The 19280-nt window shown below is 40.7% G+C and overlaps 1 protein-coding gene across 2 annotated transcripts in view; it reads left to right on the top strand.

Moving 5' to 3' along the window:
* Positions 1–19280, top strand: part of ttc28 (tetratricopeptide repeat domain 28) — a 165139-nt gene that overhangs the window by 8043 nt on the left and 137816 nt on the right. For both annotated transcript variants that reach the window (XM_038733108.1, XM_038733107.1), the window contains exon 2: positions 2739–3101. In XM_038733108.1, coding sequence (XP_038589036.1) covers positions 2739–3101 — 363 coding nt within the window. The remainder of the gene's footprint in view (positions 1–2738; positions 3102–19280) is intronic.

Here is a 19280-nt window from a genome sequence, read left to right as displayed (position 1 = left end):
TCTCTCACTTCTTTGACGCTGCCTAAACAAACAGGAGACAAAAAATACTGTCATGTCATGATAACTTAGCTTTAACAACTTAACAACGCAACTAACTAAGACCTTACTGTGACCCAAATGTAATTTGCGCTTCAGTAGCCGCCAGACATTGTGTGTTATTAGCTTGCTAGCTACCTACTACGTCTTCTTCTTCTGCTTTTTTGTATTTTATGGCGGATGGCAACCAGCATTAAGGTGCATTAGCACCACCGACTATGTTGAACAGAAAGAAACAGAAGTTATTTAGGAGCTGGTGACTTATTTACACGACATTACTGTATGTGTAATATTAAAATAATATCAATTTTTCATTTTTTAAATAACACAGTTGTCGTGCACTCACTGTGCTTAAACATGTGTTGGGGGAGAAGCTTTAGAGGGAGGCCTGAAGGGTGGGAGTAAAATTTTTTTGATTGGATACTTCTCTTGCTAGTTTCTCCAACATTGCCTACCCAAAGCTTTAAACATCAACTGATAATCAAAATAGTAACGTGTATCGTTTCAACTTCACTCCATTTAACTGAAACTTGCAGAAAATATTATTTAAAGATAGAATAATAAACAGCTAACTAGATAAACGATTGATTGATTGATTAGTCCAATGGAACTGGTATCTGTTCAATGGCTAGCTTGCTGCATTTGTCGGCTGACGAAATTGACCGACTGAAAATCAGACGTCTACCTTTGTCTAATTCTGCCTGAAGTCGAGGACCCATTTATTGTTTTGTGACAAGTGATTAACAGGAAGACATACAGGTAAGTTGAAGTAATTACCTGAAGATACCCGAGTAAACTTGAATAAATAGATTTTCTTATTCTACTTCGCACATGAGTGGATGTGTGTATGGGAGTTTTTAGTGTGTAAAGATATAGGGGGAAGGGCAGAGAGAGAAAAGAGAAATGAGAAACAAAAGACTTAAAAAGATAATGAAAAAAAGGGGAATCTCTGGTGGGGCCCCGAGGACGAAGAGGTGTTGGGGTTGAACAGGGACGAGTCACATCAGCTTGGTCAGGATAGAGTTTGATTTATTAATCCGTTTTATTTATCTGTTTTGGCTTTATTTATTTTTATGTTTTTCCTTTTCCACACCCTCCTTTATCCTTGTTTGCTTTCTCCTGATTTCGTCTGCCTCCACACTCGCATGGAGGTTGCTGCCCCGTTGCAGGTCAGATCCCCTCCAGGTCAACCCCCTGACCCCTACAGGAGGGGGCCTGTTCGTTTGGTCTGAGAAACATCTTGAAAGGGGACTTAGCGGTGACCAGGTCGTCTCTCACCTTGCTGTCCCATACTAGTCCAGAAGTTTTTAGGTGGCATTTACTGTTTCAACAGCATTTAAACGAATATATTTCAGTGTATGGTTCAGTTTCACTGCAACTACACGATAAGACACAATTATTTTAATGCTGTTTTTTCTCTAAGGAGATGAGGAAGTTTAAGCAAACTCTAGCAAAGCAGAGGACTTTGATGTTAGCAAGAGCTACATCTATATCTAGCTTTTCAGCGTTAATTAAAGGAGGACTAAACTTTCAGAGTAGGTACTTGATAGTCTGCGTTAGTTCTCATGTGACATGTCTGAGGCTGCAGAACATTTTTTTTTTTTTTGCTCGCCTAAAGTTTTCTTGCAGTTTTTTGAATTTTGTGAATCATCAGTGCATTTCCAAACAACTTTCTGCCTCTCCTTGCCTCTCGCTCAAAGCCGTTGGGTGATGCATTTGCAAGTTTCAGGAATCCCTCCAGTCTGCATATTTTAAGCGTGTATCTCAACAATTGTGTGTGTGTGTGTGTGTGTGTGTGTGTGAGAGAGAGAGAGAGAGAGGGAGATAATGAAGGCCTTGGTGGAAGCGCTGGTGAAAGGACAAATTTGGAAGCACCAAATCAGGGAGGGACGCAGTGTTTCAATGTTAAAGCTATAGAGAGCTAACCTCAGGGAGCACATTTTACACAAAGTTTCGGCGGGTGTGAAAGAAGCGAATGAGAAGAACAGAAGCCTCCTCTGACTTTCTGAGTCTGACTTTCCTCCTTTCTCTGCGTCTCTCTCTGAGGAATTCGAGCCATTACCACCGAGCAGAAAATAAAAGTGCACACAGCAGTTTGGTGTCCCATTTGCCAGCCACACAGTTTCATATCATGCAAATGAGGCTGCTGCAGTTTCGGCGTCGTACTGTGTTGAGTTCTGCTTGCAATAAGTTGTTTTTTATGACTTATGTAACAGCAGCCAAAAGCACATTTCCTCTCGGTCTTTCTCAACTTAATTTTTATTTCTACAATACTGTGGGCAAAGGATTTAATCACTCTTTATAGGGCTTTCTCAATGACATTATTCAATTATAGAATAATCAGTGTAGCCCAACCGATACATGAGTTTTGAGGCACATACCGATAAAGAAATTTGAGAGTTTAAGAAATCTGAGTGCTTTAAAACAGCATCAGTATCCTGGTCATGTTTGGCGCATGAGAAACCTACCTGGATTACTCCGATAAAAACCAGGATGCGGTTGCATGTAAACACCTGATCCAGGTTTCTGAACTTTCTTTGTTGGTTGAGAACATCGTGATATCAATCTGCCTGAATGATTAACCAATTATCAAAATAGTTTTCTGTTGATGGACTAATGTGATAAATGTTTTAGCTCTAATTAAAAATAATTAACCACTGTCTTCTTTCCTTGTCCTCCCCTCTTCCCCTTCTGCTCCTCAGTTCTCCCTGTTTGGTTCTCGCTCCACCAGCAGAACCACCAACCCTCCCTCTTCATCCTCCTCCTCTTCCTCGCCTGTGATCCCTTCGGCCGTGGCGGTGAAAAGGATTGAACGAACGTCCGGCTCCAGCCCGCCCGGCCTGAGCAAAGGAGAATTCCTGGAGCGCGTGCGTCGCAGTAACCAGGCCTGCCAGCATGGCGAGTACACTCTGGCGGTGCGTCTCTACAGCGAGGCCCTGACCGCCGACCCCCAGAACTGCATCCTGTACAGTAACCGCTCTGCAGCCTATCTCAGGCTGGGACAGTACAGCACCGCTCTGGACGACGCAATCAAAGCACGTCTCATCAACCCCAAATGGCCCAAGGTAAGAGGTTTGAGCCTCGGTGACCCCTCGCCGCTCAATCACACACTCCAAATGAAAATACTGCAGCTAAGAGTGGGGAATGGATTTTATGTGGCAGAGGAGTGGATACAAGTGGAAGGTTATATGGATGAGAAATGGATGAGCTTTTCACTTCCCTGCCTCTCAATATCATCTCAGTAATGGTATATTTATGTAGATATGGAACAGCGGAAATATAGTTAATTAAAAAGTCTTACAAAAAGGATGGTACCCTCTTTGGAAACTCAGCCGTGACATCTTCTTCCAGTTTATCAGGAGTTCATGCACAGGTCAACAGTTGCAAGTACCTTAGATCACCTTTTGCTGGATTTAATCTTTGCTTTTTTCCTGTTGTTGGCCAAGTTAGTGCCTGACAGACTTTAATTGGCTGCTCAGAAACAGTCCTTATTTCCCCTCTTTCCTTCTCCAGATCCTGTCAGACAGCTTGTTTTGCTGTACTTTTGATTACTGGCGTACGGCAGCTGAACACAAGCCTGCCATTTGGATGCCGCAATCCACATGTTGTGCTTTTATAGCGTAATGTTAAGTTTGTGCTGAATGGTCTTTCTTTGTTTGACAAGCGTACAGCACACACGTATAACTCAGCATAATGAGATATCCCTGTAAATATGCTGGCATTAGGAAGATGATGGAGAGCTGAACAAGGAGACAGACTGTGTATGATGCATTAGTACTTTCTCTAGCTGTAAATCATTAGAGAAAGGCAGATAATAAAGTTCAGATGTAGGGTTGGGCAATATAAAGAGATATACTGTGAGACAATAGAAGTTTCTCAAGTAACGGATACAGAGCTGTTTATTTCTGGTTGAATTACGGTGTAGAACATTGTCCGACATTGCTTCCTCCACTTCTTTCTTTGGGATGTCGCATTTTGTTTGAGATTTTAACTACCATTCAAACATGGGAAAAATTAAATATCCAGTCTGTTCTGACACATGCTGCCATAACCGAAAAGTAAGCTATTGTTGTTTTGTTCCATAGTGCAAAATAAAGAAAACTTGCAAGGCATGCTGAATGCATCAATAAAGATAATCATGACACCAAATCCAGAAGCATTGTGGCTAAAACAAAATCATGAGTGAGGGAACGGCTGTGTGCTGATATTATAAAATGTAACTACATAAAGTTCCTGTCAGCATTTAAAATGGCAAAACCAATTCATTTAAATGGAAATTGCTGCATTAAGTAGATTTGCTGGGGGGAGGAAGCGTATATTTTGCGTCAACTTCAACTTTGGTGAACTTTGACAAACTATTCACATTCGAAAAATGGTCCAAAATGGAGGAAGCTATCTTAACATGAGCTCTGATGCAACATCGACTTTTATATAACCTCCTCTGTTGGAGTATAAACTGCTCCACAAAAGACGCATTCATTTACATTCATGACAGTTATGAGACAGGTGTTGATGGTACAAATACATCTCTTGAATAAACTTTTTGCCCCATTAGTGACCGAGCGAGAGATTTTTCCATCTTCAGTAACTTTTCATTGAATGAAATTATCCTAGGGACAAGGGGTAGCGAACAGCACACGCACGAGGAATTTGCTTTGGTGATAAGGTGCTACAGGAAGACAAACATTCAGTTGACATAAAAAAATTTAAAATATATAAATATTGAATAAACAGATATAAAGTTATACAGAATAATAGAACTTTGAGTAGAAAAAGGACAATGTTGGAGATATTTACATGTGCATTTCTGCGGATTTAGGGCTGTGCAGACATATTACCTAGGCCTTGTTAATGAGGCCAGCTGCAGATGGGAAGAAGCTGTCTTTGTGGCAAGAGGTTTTGGTCTTGATGGACCGCAGCCTCCTGCCAGAGGGGAGTGTCTGAACTGTTTGTGACCGGGATGGGAGGTGTCAGCAACAATCTTAGCCTGCTCGCCTCACAGTCCTGAAGGTGTACAGATCCAATCACCTTCTCTGCAGAGTGAATAATGGCCGTTGGCAGGTTGAACTTCTTCAGCTGCTGCAGGAAGTACATCCTCTGCTGGGGCTTTTTGGTGAAGGAGCTGATGTTCACCATCATCTCCTTCCCGGTACGTTACTGTCTTGCTAGCGTTTTAACTGTTAGCTCACCAGCTACAGTAGTTCAGTAGCACTTTTTGGTTGTAACTTTATTCTGTTTCAGTGTTTTGGCAAGTTACTATTAGAGCCTATACCAATTTCGATATTAGAGGATTTTAAAATCCGATAGCCGATATATCGGTCGATATTCGCATAACATAAACAAAGATTATCCCTAATATTTGTTATGTTGATACTATACCAAGAGACCAAAACATAATGCAGTTTAAAAATAACTTGACTCGTTAGAAATAGCATTTTGAACAGAAGTACAACAAAATCTATTAAAGTTTTGAATTGATTATAAATGATAGAGTACTAATGAACATTAAATAGTGTATGTATTGTGGAGGCCAGCGAAACAGAAACTATAAAAAATACCAATATATTAGTACTACTCCTAAAAATAATAATATCATATATTATCTCTCATGTCATTGCTATCATAATAATGATAAACAGGGCTCTCCTACATAGGCAAATAATTATATATATATATTTTTTATTACCTTACGTATAATCCGCCACAATGACTACTTTCTACATCGAGTTTATCACCTGCACTCAGTTAATTCTATTCAACGCTGCAGAAACGATTTCCTAACACACTTCTGGCTCTATGATACAGTGACACAGAGGAAACGCTGCCCTTGAATTAATCTAATACTACATGATTGTCTACAACAAGGACCTGGAACTATCTGTTAGATTCTTGTTCAGCTCACATTTAATAATTTCTGACACGCCGACTGTAACTAGAGACACTACAGTGTAATCGCTCTTTAAGTCATGTAATTGACGTGACAAAAGACCAACTCACTGAGAACACTGAGTGTGAGAGCTAAAAGGAGCTACTCACTTCAGCTCTGGCAGAGCTGGTGTGGTGCCGCAATCTGCCTGCATGCCTGCCGAGAATTGCATGCACATCGCGGATGGTAACGCTCATTTATGCTGAGCAAAGAGGTAGATGCAAATCTTAGCAGGTAGCCTACAACATCTGTTCTGCCGAATTATGCATCCACTTCTTAACGTCCTTTTCAGACACTTTGCTCATTGATCAAACGCGGTAATCACCACATCTTTTAGCTGAATCTTAATGAATGCTACTTCTACCAAGTATAATAAAATATTAACAACTCTCAACGTTCAAAAAATATATACTTCGAATCATTTTCACCATTGATGGACCCTACGGAGGATATTATAGCGTTTAAAAGCATTATTTTGGCATGCAAAACTTGGCTCTGAGCTCCGGTAGACTGCGGTCAGCTGATGTTTTGTTCTGTGGTGCTGCAGTGTTGTCAACAGAGGAGCTGCAGCGCGCCCTCTGGTGGGCAACACTCGTGACCTGAGGGAAGGATCTGACTGTCTTTCTCTTTTTTAATAGTCATATCGGCTTTTATAAACACAAATGCAGATATATCTGCAAGTAGCTTATATCGGCCGATAATTTCTGCAAAACGATAAATCGGTCGGGTTCAAATTACTATGGAAACCTAGCCATGTATTGCCAGAGTAATTTGCAAATGTGTATTAGTCTGGAACCTCTCATTTTCATGCTCCAAGCGGCGTTATCAACGGGCGCAGACAAAAATGCCTCTGGATAGACCTACAACCAATCAGAGCAACGAAACGTGATGTAGCACTGAGCGCAAGTTGGGCGGTGTTTAATGCAATTTTAATGAAAATTGCAGCTAAACAACACATTAAAATGTGTTTCTAAAAACATTTGAGGAAATAGTCAATGCAGTAACAGAATCTTGAATGATATTTGATCAGCATTGCTTAGTTTGACAGTTTGATCTGAGTGTTGCTGGGCGAACCTGCATACTGGACACAGGACCAACAATCAGAGAAGGGAAGCGTGTGACTTTTCAAATCTGGACCGGTGACGCTCCTCTGTCACTCATCGTATCAAACCCATTATAGATGAACGGTTGCGATTGGCCCGACCAGATCACTTTGGGTGGAAATCTGTCTGAATGGGATGGAGCCAGACGTATCTGCCAGAACAAATGACACATGAGCTCGACAGATCCGTCTGGTTCCCAGGCTAATGGATACCCTCATTTGCATAAAATGTAAATGTTTAAATTTCCCACTCCTCCTTTTTCACTTGTCTCTGGTCAATTACTGCTGTACCAGAATCCTCCTCCAGTAGAAAAAGAAAATGGAAAGCAAATATGATATATTTATATTGAATTAAATTTTACCCTTATTGCCTGTGAAGTTGTGACATTACATTAATTGCTCTCATAGTTTTATTTTCCAGTGGTACGAGGCAGTCTCAATGATGTGTGAGAGAGTATTATTAAAATGTGCAGTGTTTCACATTTACCAGAGAGGCGAATGGCTGGAAACTGCATCAAGTACTTGAAGTGGCTCTTTACATCTACCAACAGAGTGAGCGGTGAAGGAAGTGAAGGATGGTGAGGGCTTTTAAAGCCATTCAGAGGGGGGAAGTAGGGAGGCAAGAGACTGGGTTTGCCAGGCTACCTCTGTCTGGACAACTGGGGCCGGGCCAGCGCGACTCCACTTCCTTTCTCTGCGAGAGAGAATGGACGGAAGTGGTGTTTGGGTGTGTATGTGTGTGTCTGTGTGTGTGTGAGCGAGAGAGCTTTGCACGGCTGTTATTTTGTTTTTCAAACCCTGGCGAGGCCTTGGCCTGAGTTTGGCACTTAAAGACAATAACAGAAGCAGCATTCCTTTCTGTGTGTGTGTGTGTGTGTGTGTGTGTGTGTGGTTTGTATAGTGGCGGTGTCATAGCAGTGGGCTTGCTGCTGCATTCGCCGTGGGTCAAAGGCAAGGTCAAGACTAATGAACTACCAATAAGAGAGAGTCTCTCCGAGAGGGACGTTTACTTCTGCTTGAATTCTCTCTTTCTGCCCTTCTCCCAGTCGGCTTTGCTCACTTCTCTTTTCTTTTCTTCTTTTCTGTTTGCCTCCCCCAGTTTGTCCCATTGCTGCCGCCGTCGACTTTTCTGTTGGCACAACAGGCTCAAACACACACACACACACACACTCACTGTATCACACACATACACAAATATAAACGCGACTCGGTCATGGGAACAGAGGGGTGTAACTGGTCAAAAAGTCGCATTTGTTTGTGCGTTTATCTGGATAACGGCACAGTACAGAATAGCACAACTTCTTTGCATTTTAATGTTGTTTTCTTGTCGTTCTTGTGCAGCTTTATCTTTTTGTTGGTGCATTCACTGCAAAGCTTTGAGAAACCCTTTTGTTTCTTTGTGATTCAAATGAATCACATCACAGAAGTAAAACTGCTGCAGGAGCGAAAGCCTTTCTTTTGACTTGTTTTCTTCTACAGATCCGACTATTTTGTGTATGAATGTTTGCTGTCATCCGCACACTCACTCTGTGTGTTTTTGTGAAGTTGTTTGGTATTTGAAAGAGCATCCTCCCCCACCCATACAGGTGCATTTATTCAGATCCTTAAGCTCAGAGCAGTCTGGGAAACTTTTGCTTCTCTCACAGCTTTTGCTTTTCTCACAAATAAAGACGTCTGTTTGGGCCTCTCGTGTCCCAGAAAAGAGGAAGGAAGCCACTGTGGCAGCTGTGCAGCTGCACCACTGTTTTAGGATGAGCAAGATTTAAGTGTTCACATGTCAACTGAGATGAGGATGCTGGTGAGAAATATTGTAGTTTTTACAGTACATCCTCAACTAGAAATGTTTGGTGGGGTAACGAAAAGTTAACAAACAAAGTGACAAAACAATTTTAATGCTAATTTAAATATTTCTGAACTATTTAAGGCTCGCTTGTGGAGTCGTGTTTGTGTTTCCATCAGTAACTTAATACAGCTCTGATCTGGTGTAATTAAAACCATAAACTATACTATATACAGTACTATTTAGAGAGATAATTAATAAATGTAAACACATTGACACATTCACTGGCTACATTGTGATGAATTTGTTTAACCGTTCTGACATAAAATATAAACGACTTCTAGCGATATCTAACCATGTAAATAGTTTGATTCAAAGATGTCAACCTGGACTTTTGGAAATTGTAATTTTTCACTCTTTTCACTATTTCCTGATTTTTTGTAGCTATCCGTTCTCACTCCAAAGTCACCACATATGGACGCATGGACATGACCCCTTGGTGTCAGTTTGTAACACAACGGTAAGCCCCTTAGTGTCATGGTTCAACACACTGGGGGACGCCCTGTAGCATCATTTCTGAACGATACAACAAAGTGTAGGATATAAATAACAGAAAAGTTAGAGTAAGGAGCTGCACATTTAGAAGTGAGAATATATGTTTTCATGGAGTTTGGTGGACTATTCCTTTAATCCAGTGGGTGCAGGTCAGCTTCCTCAAAACCTAATCTTATCCTAAATATTCTGCTCTGGGAGCTGTAGCTGGAATCAGTGCAGATCATCAGTAAGCGTTCGACGGGCTCTTTGCTCTGAAGTGGAAGCCAACCAGATGGCAGCCAGCTACGCCTGTTTACGCAGGAGGCCGCTGAGCCGCTCAGGCTTCCCCTGTCATTTAGAAACTACTCTTCAACCACATGCTGCAAAAGTATTACCGACATACGTGCAGAGAAAGTACAGAGTCCCGTTTCTTTAAGTAGGACTTGGCCTGTTTAGGAAGGTTCCCCACATGACAGAGTTTGGTAGGATATTATAGTCGCATCTAACAGATGGAGTAGATTCAATTTCTCATGTTTGGGTTCCTCCCTCATCGGACAAAATTTACGGTCCCATGACTTGACCCCGGACTGTGTTGATGTGACCGTAATGTTCTCTCTTGTGTTCTTGCTATATCCAAAGTTGTGTCATGGAGAACTGAGTCTGGGTCAGTAGGGTAATCCAGGACTTACTGCAGAGCATGTGAGGAGAGTGAATGAGTCAGTCTTCAACAGGGAGATATTTCACTTTGTTTGCTCCACTTAAATGACCTTCTGTGCACAAAACAACGCTGTTATCTGTGTTGCTTTTTCACGCTTTCATCCAGAGAAACTGAAATGACATCCCCCAAACATACCCATTTCATTTTTATGTTTGTCTCAGAACCCTTTGACTGGACGTACACATTTTTGCAAAGACCATTAATCAATTAGTCCCTCAATAGAAAATTAATCTGCAAGTATTTCGCTAATTCGTTTTTTGAGCAAGGTTCGTACAAGGTTCTTAAATGTTGTGTTTTTGTTTAAAACATTGTAAATTAAATCTTTTGTGGCATTTTGAACCGTTGGTGTAACAAATCAAGCAATTTGAAGATGGTCATTTGAGGTGCAGGGACAGATCTTCTGGACAATTATCTTTTGCTGAAATATTCATTTATTACTTTAACAGTCAGGGGAAAGGGGAACAGAAGCTTGAAACGCTCCAAGTGAGTGTGAGGCCCCGCCTGCTTTTTGATAGAAACACAAAATGTACTTATGGTGGGTGAGAGAAAGTTTCCAAATAATCCAAGAACAGCAAAAGTCAAATAATCCAACTAGGCACAAGCCAAAACTCCCAAGAGTCCACAGACAAAAGAAAAGCTAAAACCCAGGCTGGGATGGCATGCGAGTCCACTGCAAACAAACGTATAGTCAAAAGCAGAAACACAGGCAGGGAAGAACATGGACTACACACACATACACAAGCTGGCAGGGTTATTAACACAGGTCAGACACATTAGGACAGGAAATAAAGAAGAACAAGACATAAAGAGGCAGACACTTTCAAAATAAAAAGGAGACAATACTACTATCATGACACCAAATATGTTATCTCACAAAGTATTACACATTTTGTGAAATGGAGCAGGTTGAAAACAAATATTTGTACCTGCGCAGTAGTCAAAATGAATAAATAACAAACATAGATGGTCACAGAAAGCGACGTCAAACTTTTTATGATCTCCTCTCTCTTCTCCTCTGGAGTTTTGCCGCCGGACCTTATAAATATTCTGTTTAGAGAGATTTTAGTGAGTAAATCAAACTGGAAATGAATGAATGAATTATGCTATTGGTTGGAATTAATAATTTAAGGTGGATCCTTTAAGGACAGTCTTTTTTGAATCAGTACCTGTGTAAAGATAGTGTGTGTGAAGATAACTTTTCTTGTATTAAACCGTCTAATTAGCTCCAAATAACATACTTCTATCCAGGAAACTTCCTGGAAAATTAAGGACCCACAAAATAAAGCTTGACCAAACCTGCTATACTGTGTCTTGGAGAAAGTGAACGTATGTGATGAAACATTGATTTTTGCAGCAGCCACTAGAGAGCAGCACTAACTTGCCGGGAAACTGCTTGGTCACAACCTCAAGGAGCTCAGACACAACTTTCCTTTTGTTGCAGCAGTTCTCTCATGACCCCACATCACATGAGGCTTTGTAGCTCACAAACCTGCACAGTCCATGTAATCCAACCCAGGCTGCACAGCCCTACAAAGAAAGGAGACAGTGTTTGCTTTAATAGCTGCTCTGTCACCTTGTGGAAGTGTAAATGACCACCTGTCGATCTTTAAGATGCTTCTTTAAATAATCACGTCTGCATTTTCTTTCTTTCTCGTTTTCATCCTTTCCTACACCTTATCACTCCCATTAGCAGCAGCGGGGAAAAAAAAAAAAAAAAAATGAATGTACTTCTCAGCTTCCCATCTGTAAATTAATGTGATAACATGTTTGGAGAAAAGTGCACATCAGCAGTGAATAACCTGCTGCTCGCTCTGTCTCACACATCCAGACTTACACTACCTCTCGCCTGCAGAGCGTAATGAGTTCTGATTTTGCCTAGAAGAAGAAGAAGAGTGGGCCTAATTGTCTGGTATTAATCGTGAGATGTGCTGCCACTTCTCTGCTTGCAGTGTTGGTTCATACACTGCTGTAAGACATCTGTTCAGACACAGCCAGACTCGGCCAAACTCTGCTGTCTCAGCAACCATCCTGAGCTACTGGGATCTTTTTTACCCGTTCTTTATCCTCCCTCTGTGTTCATCTCTCTTGCTCACAGCCGGGTGCCTCGGCTGTCTGAGCAAGGAGAATTGCAGAGGAAGGAGAAAGATAACAGCAGTGGGAGATAATGAAACAGTGAGTTGGCTGGACTTGAACATGGCGTGGTGTGACTGCTATGTGAAGGAGGGAAAATTAATGTCACAGGATAAAGATTTAGGTCTCCGCTCTTTTTTCTGACAGGAAACCCAGTAGAAGCACAACAACTGGCCATAGCATTCGCAGCTCGTGACTGATTTTAAAGGGTAATGTCAGTTTATTACCGCCTGGGTCTTATTTTTGTCAGTGCCTGAGGTGGGCCGGTACTCACTGGTACATATTTTACTCTTTGGTGACTTTTTCTTGCACACTGGCACTTCTCACAAGCTGCCGGTAATCTTTTCTGCCCTCTTCCAATCAGGTTTTATTTGGTCGATACATAAACTGCATTACCCAGGGGGCACTATGTTACGATCACCTGTTCTTGTTTTTGCCTGCCTGCTTTTCTCTGTCGGCGGAGACAGAGTAAGGAGAAGAGACAGTATCCAGGGATTACGTTGGGAATACAAGGAATAAGAGCATCTTTGGGACCTGATAACTTCATTGCACCAGTATCATGCTACAGCGACCATTCTAAATGTTTAACTTTTAGTTTTTCAACAATAGATATGATTAATAACGAGTTAGCATTAATAAATCAGAGACTAACCACCATGTAGACCATTTTTCTTGCACAAGGATTTAATGAGGGAAGAAAACCTACAAATATTATAAATGTTGGCTGTGTATTTCTTTAACTGCTGTAGTGTGTACCTGGAATTAATATTAGACTAGTAGTAGCCTACATGGTATACTATTTTATGAAATTATAAAAAAGTCATTGGCCCTAACCAAGATATTTTTGTGCCTAAACAGAACGAAACAAAACCTAATCACAGTGGTGTAATGTCAGAAAACGGTTTTATTGAGAAACAGTTGAATCTCAGCTTATATATACAGGTGCTGTATATATAATTAGAATATCATCAAAAAGTTGATTTATTTTAGCAATTCCATTCAAAAACATTAATTCCACACAGACTGATATATTTCAAATGTTTATTTCATTTAATTTTGATGATTATAACTGACAACAAATGAAAACTCCAAAATCAGTAGCTCAGAAAATTAGAATATTGTGAAAAGGTTCAATATTTAAGACACCTGGTGCCACACTCTAATCAGCTAATTAACTCAAAACACCTGCAAAGGACTTTAAATGGTCTCTCAGTCTAGTTCTGTAGGCTACACAATCATGGGGAAGACTGCTGACTTGACAGCTGTCCAAAAGACGACCATTGTCACCTTGCACAAGGAGGGCAAGACACAAAAGGTCATTGCTAAAGAGGCTGGCTGTTCACAGAGCTCTGTGTCCAAGCACATTAATAGAGAGGCAAAGGGAAGGAAAAGATGTGGTAGAAAAAAGTGTACAAGCAATAGGGATAACCGCACCCTGGAGAGGATTGTGAAACAAAACCCATTCAAAAATGTGGGGGAGATTCACAAAGAGTGGACTGCAGCTGGAGTCAGTGCTTCAAGAACCACCACGCACAGACGTATGCAAGACATGGGTTTCAGCTGTCGCATTCCTTGTGTCAAGCCACTCTTGAACAAGACACAGCGTCAGAAGCGTCTCGCCTGGGCTAAAGACAAAAAGGACTGGACTGCTGCTGAGTGGTCCAAAGTTGTTTGCATTTCCTTTGGAAATCAAGGTCCCAGAGTCTGGAGGAAGAGAGGAGAGGCACAGAATCCACGTTGCTTGAAGTCCAGTGTAAAGTTTCCACAGTCAGTGATGGTTTGGGGTGCCATGTCATCTGCTGCTGTTGGTCCACTGTGTTTTCTGAGGTCCAAGGTCAACGCAGCCGTCTACCAGGAAGTTTTAGAGCACTTCATGCTTCCTGCTGCTGACCAACTTTATGGAGATGCAGATTTCATTTTCCAACAGGACTTGGCACCTGCACACAGTGCCAAAGCTACCAGTACCTGGTTTAAGGACCATGGTATCCCTGTTCTTAATTGGCCAGCAAACTGGCCTGACCTTAACCCTATAGAAAATCTATGGGGTATTGTGAAGAGGAAGATGCGATACGCCAGACCCAACAATGCAGAAGAGCTGAAGGCCACTATCAGAGCAACCTGGGCTCTCATAACACCTGAGCAGTGCCACAGACTGATCGACTCCATGCCACGTAATTCAGGCAAAAGGGGCTCCAACTAAGTATTGAGTGCTGTACATGCTCATACTTTTCATGTTCATACTTTTCTAAAAATCCTTTTTTTTGTATTGGTCTTAAGTAATATTCTAATTTTCGGAGATTCTGAATTTGGGATTTTCATTAGTTGTCAGTTTTAATCATCACAATTAAATGAAATAAACATTTGAAAGATATCAGTCTGTGTGTAATGACTGAATATAATATACAACTTTCACTTTTTGTGGAATGGAATTACTGAAATAAATCAACTTTTTGATGATATTCTAATTATATGACCAGCACCTGTGTGTGTTTGTGTGTGTGTGTGTATATATATTATATTATACTAACATTATGCTTTTTAGTTAATGTTATAACATTAAACTAATGGATGGTAGGCAGAGCCAGGATGCCATTGTGCCAGTATGTGCTGCTTCTGGCCGTCTCCTCCTGAGAGCCTTTCCACCTTTCTATTGGGCACTTATTTTTTCCCACTTCAAGCACAGATTTTGGATGTAATTTCATCAGTTATCAAAACCAAGGGGCAAGAAACACAAGCAGTCTGAAAATCAGACAGATTTGAAAAAAACTGATGAAACTCCTTTCCTGTGCAATTAGGGATTATTAACAATATTTTGGGTGCACTTACTTTCTTTTACCTGCTTTTACCTACAAATAAGAGCATATTGCCAAGCTAGTGGCTCTGTGGGGACATACTTAAAAACAGCAGTGCTTTGAGCCAAATGCTAACAGCATCATTATGCTCACATGCTCATAATACCAACAGGTACCCTGTGGAGTTCAGTTTCTACTCACGCAAACACATTATGCAAATTTAACAGAGCATAAAACATTTGCAAAGCTCGATTTTTCTAAAGTTGAACTTCTTCCACTACTGCCTTTTGTTGGTGCATTGTGTGTTACCGTTGCTTATCAGTCAGTGGAATGGCGTGAAACAGTCACCAGGATTGTGCACGCGCATATGCGTTCATGTGAGCAAAAGAAAGGGAGCTGTGTTAGCATGCTAACAGTTGATAATTAGCATTGAACACAAAGTACAGCTGAGGCTGAATGTTTGCAGGAATTTGGCCATTAATCAAAGTTTTGGACACATTAAAATTTTGACCTGATGATGACGCTACTGTAGGAGGAGCAAGAGGAAAAGTCAGTAGGATTCATCCCCTGGGTGCTATGAATGTCTGTTAAACCTCCTGGGTGCTTGATGAAAAGACATGAGTAATTTCAGTAGAACAACGATTAATCCTTCAGGGATTGTGAATATCAGTAGAAAATTTCATGGCAATCCATCCAATAGTTGTTGACATTTTAGTCTGGAACAAAGTGGTGGACTGACATTGCTGTCCCTAAAAAGTTGCTTTCACTGACTCATGACTGCACATGCTGTAGCTCCATGCTTTGCTTTGGGAAATGTCATCCTTGTCATAGATCTTGGGATTTCCTGGTTACCTCTGACTGTATGAAACAGAGCAGCCTCGGAATAGTGGAGCTGAAAAAAGAAAGCATAAAGAAGAAAGATAACCAGGAGGGAGAATGACTCCCTAATAACTGGGTGTATCTTGACTATTTCCAGACAGGGGTTGAGTTTAATGAACAATCACATGTTTGTGACTCCTGTGATGTCTGTGGAGGCGGGCGGGGTTCAGTTTCAGCTTCAAAGAGAGCACTTTTTGTGAATGTGACAGGAGGGTGTGTAATACAAGCAGGGTTCATATCCGGGCTGTACAGCCTCCTTTTTATGAGGTACACTTAAAATAATTACATAGCAGAATAAATCAGATCAGTCAGCCAATCTTGTTAGTCATCAGCTGGACTCCTCATCTCATCATGATGGTGTAAAAACATGAAGATTAAAGTGCTGGCTTTTTAGCCCTCTCTAATTCTGTAAGACAGGAGAACAGTACATTAGGACTGTGATCATTCAGACTGATTAAGAGGTAATCAGCAGTAATTAATAAGAAGATTGAAAGCTCTGTAAAATGCACTTTTTAAGAAAGTAGTGCAGTTGAGTAACTCTTAGGTATTCCTTGGCTGTAATGCTGATGCAGGTTGAATGTTGACCATCTTAGATTAGCATTATGTTAGCATTCTCATTGAGAGTTTGTTTGCATGCAGAGAATACAATTTTAGCTCAAATTTGCTGTGTCATGCCTGAATATAAGTTAAAGTACAGTATATAAATACACATATAAATACTCAAACATGCACTCATGCACAATCATCCCAAACAATAGATATTTTATTTTATTTACACAGCATTTTAAAAAACATGAAGGCATTGTTGCACGGTTTGTCTCATTATTGCACATAGAGTTCATTAATTTAGCAAATGTTCACATGACAAAGATGACACGTGTTAAACATGAGTATGTTAGCATTCTCATTGAGAGTATGTTTGCATGTTGAGAATACAATTTAGCTCAAAGTACAGCTTCACAGAGCAGCTAGCGTGGCTGTAGACTCTTAGACTCATTGGCCAACCAACCTGTTCTCATCCCAGGGCGTTATATCCGGACAATTTGTCAACACCCTTTGGAATGAGAACGAGCTGGCCCAACAATGAAGCTTGCTGTATGGCACAGAGAAATAAGATTCATCAGGCTTTGGATATATTGACGGTACATGTTAGTAGGATCAGTTCATTTCTTGACAATCAGAAACATATAAAATATCCCCAGCCTTATCCTTTAAGGTGCTTTCTTGAGATTTGTGCCCATCATTAACAGCTAGGAGGAGATCACAGATCCAGAACACACAGAAACATATTTTTCTTGATAGAAAGATGAGTCGCTGTCACATTGTATTAGAAGGGAAACCTTGGGATACCATTGAATCTAGCTGCAGTTTTAATTCAAAGTCTTTTGAATGAGTCATCTTTTTTTTTAAATTCTGGCATCCATGTTTCCTCTTCTGTATTTTTTGCTCCCTCATGTTGCTCATGTTCCACAACTAAAACCAGATAAATCTACTGATCGCGTCCATGTTAGTGTGGATGGCCTTTTCACGTCGCCCTGTAACTGAACTCACTTGTTGCAGTGGCTGAGTGGTGTGACCTGTCACCATGACAACAATGGATCAAAAATCATGGATTATCTTTTCTTTTGGTGAATTGTTCTCAGGGTTTGTAAGCTCAAATGACTTGTGTGCATGTGTGTGTGGTTGATTTCTTTTATTACAGAGCAAAAAGGGTCTGAGGAGAGGAAAGTCTGTTGATACATGAAATTTAAAATTTGTGGATAGTGGGCTTAGTTGCTCCCCAAGGTAGATGGTCCTTATTTTGTTTTTGCATTAAAACAAAAATCTAGTTGCCTTTGGTGAGAAGTGAGAGGGGCTGCTGGTGTTTGGCTGCTAATCTGTTTCCCTGCTTAAAATGTTTATTTCATACATTCTGAGTGTCACTTAACATAAAACACAAAACCCTTCACCATTTTACGTACATAAGTTTACGTTACAGCCACCAGGTTTAAAGGTCCAGTGTGTAATATTTAGGAGGATTTATTGACAGAAATACAATATAATATCCATAACTATGTTTTCAGTGGAGTATAAAGACCTTACATAATGAACTTGTTATTGTTATGTTTTTATTACCTTAGAATGAGACATTTCTATTTACAAACACAGCGGGTCCTCTTACATGGAATTTGCCATGTTTCTACGCCATGTTTCTACAGTACCCTAAACGGACAAACTGCTCTACAGAGCGCGTTTCATCACTACATTGAATACGTATGAAGACGAAGAACGACCCGGGTTCAATTTCAACCCGCGGCCCTTTGCGGCATCCTGTCTCTCTCTCTCTCTCGCACATTTCCTGTCTCTCTCTTCAGATGTTCCTGTCAAATAAAGACAAAAGCCCAAAAATAATAACACTTCAAAGTTGACCAATATCGACAAAATGTATTATCGGGACATCACACAGAATTTTAAGCTTGGTGATTAGATGTGTGGGAGGTGCAGTTAGCCTAACTTACCTGAAGGCTTGAACATTCAACACAGATTATTAATCTTTGTGTGCTGCAGAAGAGCTACTTCTGTGAGACACCAGTGCTCTGCTTTTACCAAACCATCTCTTAACTATCGTCTTTCCCCTTTGAGCCAGAACGCAGCCTCAGATCCTCGGGCAGGTCTGTGTCGGCTATTCCTAAGTCCAGGCTCAAGTCCAAAGGTGACCTGAGACTTGAAGGATCAGTGACATCTTTAAATCACTTTTGAAAATCTTAAAAATTTAATTTCCATTGCATTTTCTATTTCCAAATTGTTTTTAACTGTATGATGCTCATAATTTAAATTGCTTGATCTTGTAATGTTTGAAATCTAGGGCGGGTCTTGTAACTTTATTTTGATAAGTGCTGTATAAATAAAGTTTATTATTATATTATTATTAACATTGTCGATGGGAAAATTAATGGGACTTTTCCTCCTGAAACCAGGGACACCCAAAATAACTTCCTACTTTGTCACTCCAGTGTAAAAAAAATAAATAGAAGAGGAAAAAACAAAAAAGCTGACAGACTATCAAAGTCAACCAATGTGTAAAAACCCAATGCAGGCCCTTATCAACATTAAACCAAACACAATTACGGGCTCATCTGTTTGGCAGGGCCCCCAATGACTCCGTGCCAGCCTGCCACGCATGCCAACTTCACTGTGCATATGTGCCACCAACTGTCTGTTGGAGCTCAGGGGGCTAGCATCGCCAAGGAGTATCAATACTAACAAAAAATCATCATCCTGCCTACATGAGCCTGTTTATTCTTCATCCTAATGGGAAGATGTTGAAGCCGAGCATGCCACAGTACGCAAGAACCAAAGGATTAATGAGCACAGCACTCAGCAGTTTCACAATCAGATAGGGT

This window comes from Micropterus salmoides, unplaced genomic scaffold, assembly GCF_014851395.1.
Source record: "Micropterus salmoides isolate LMB-PRFRI ecotype aquatic unplaced genomic scaffold, ASM1485139v1 Ms_hic_scaffold_20, whole genome shotgun sequence".
Lineage (NCBI taxonomy): Eukaryota > Metazoa > Chordata > Actinopteri > Centrarchiformes > Centrarchidae > Micropterus > Micropterus salmoides.
This window is presented reverse-complemented; position numbering and strand designations above follow the sequence as displayed.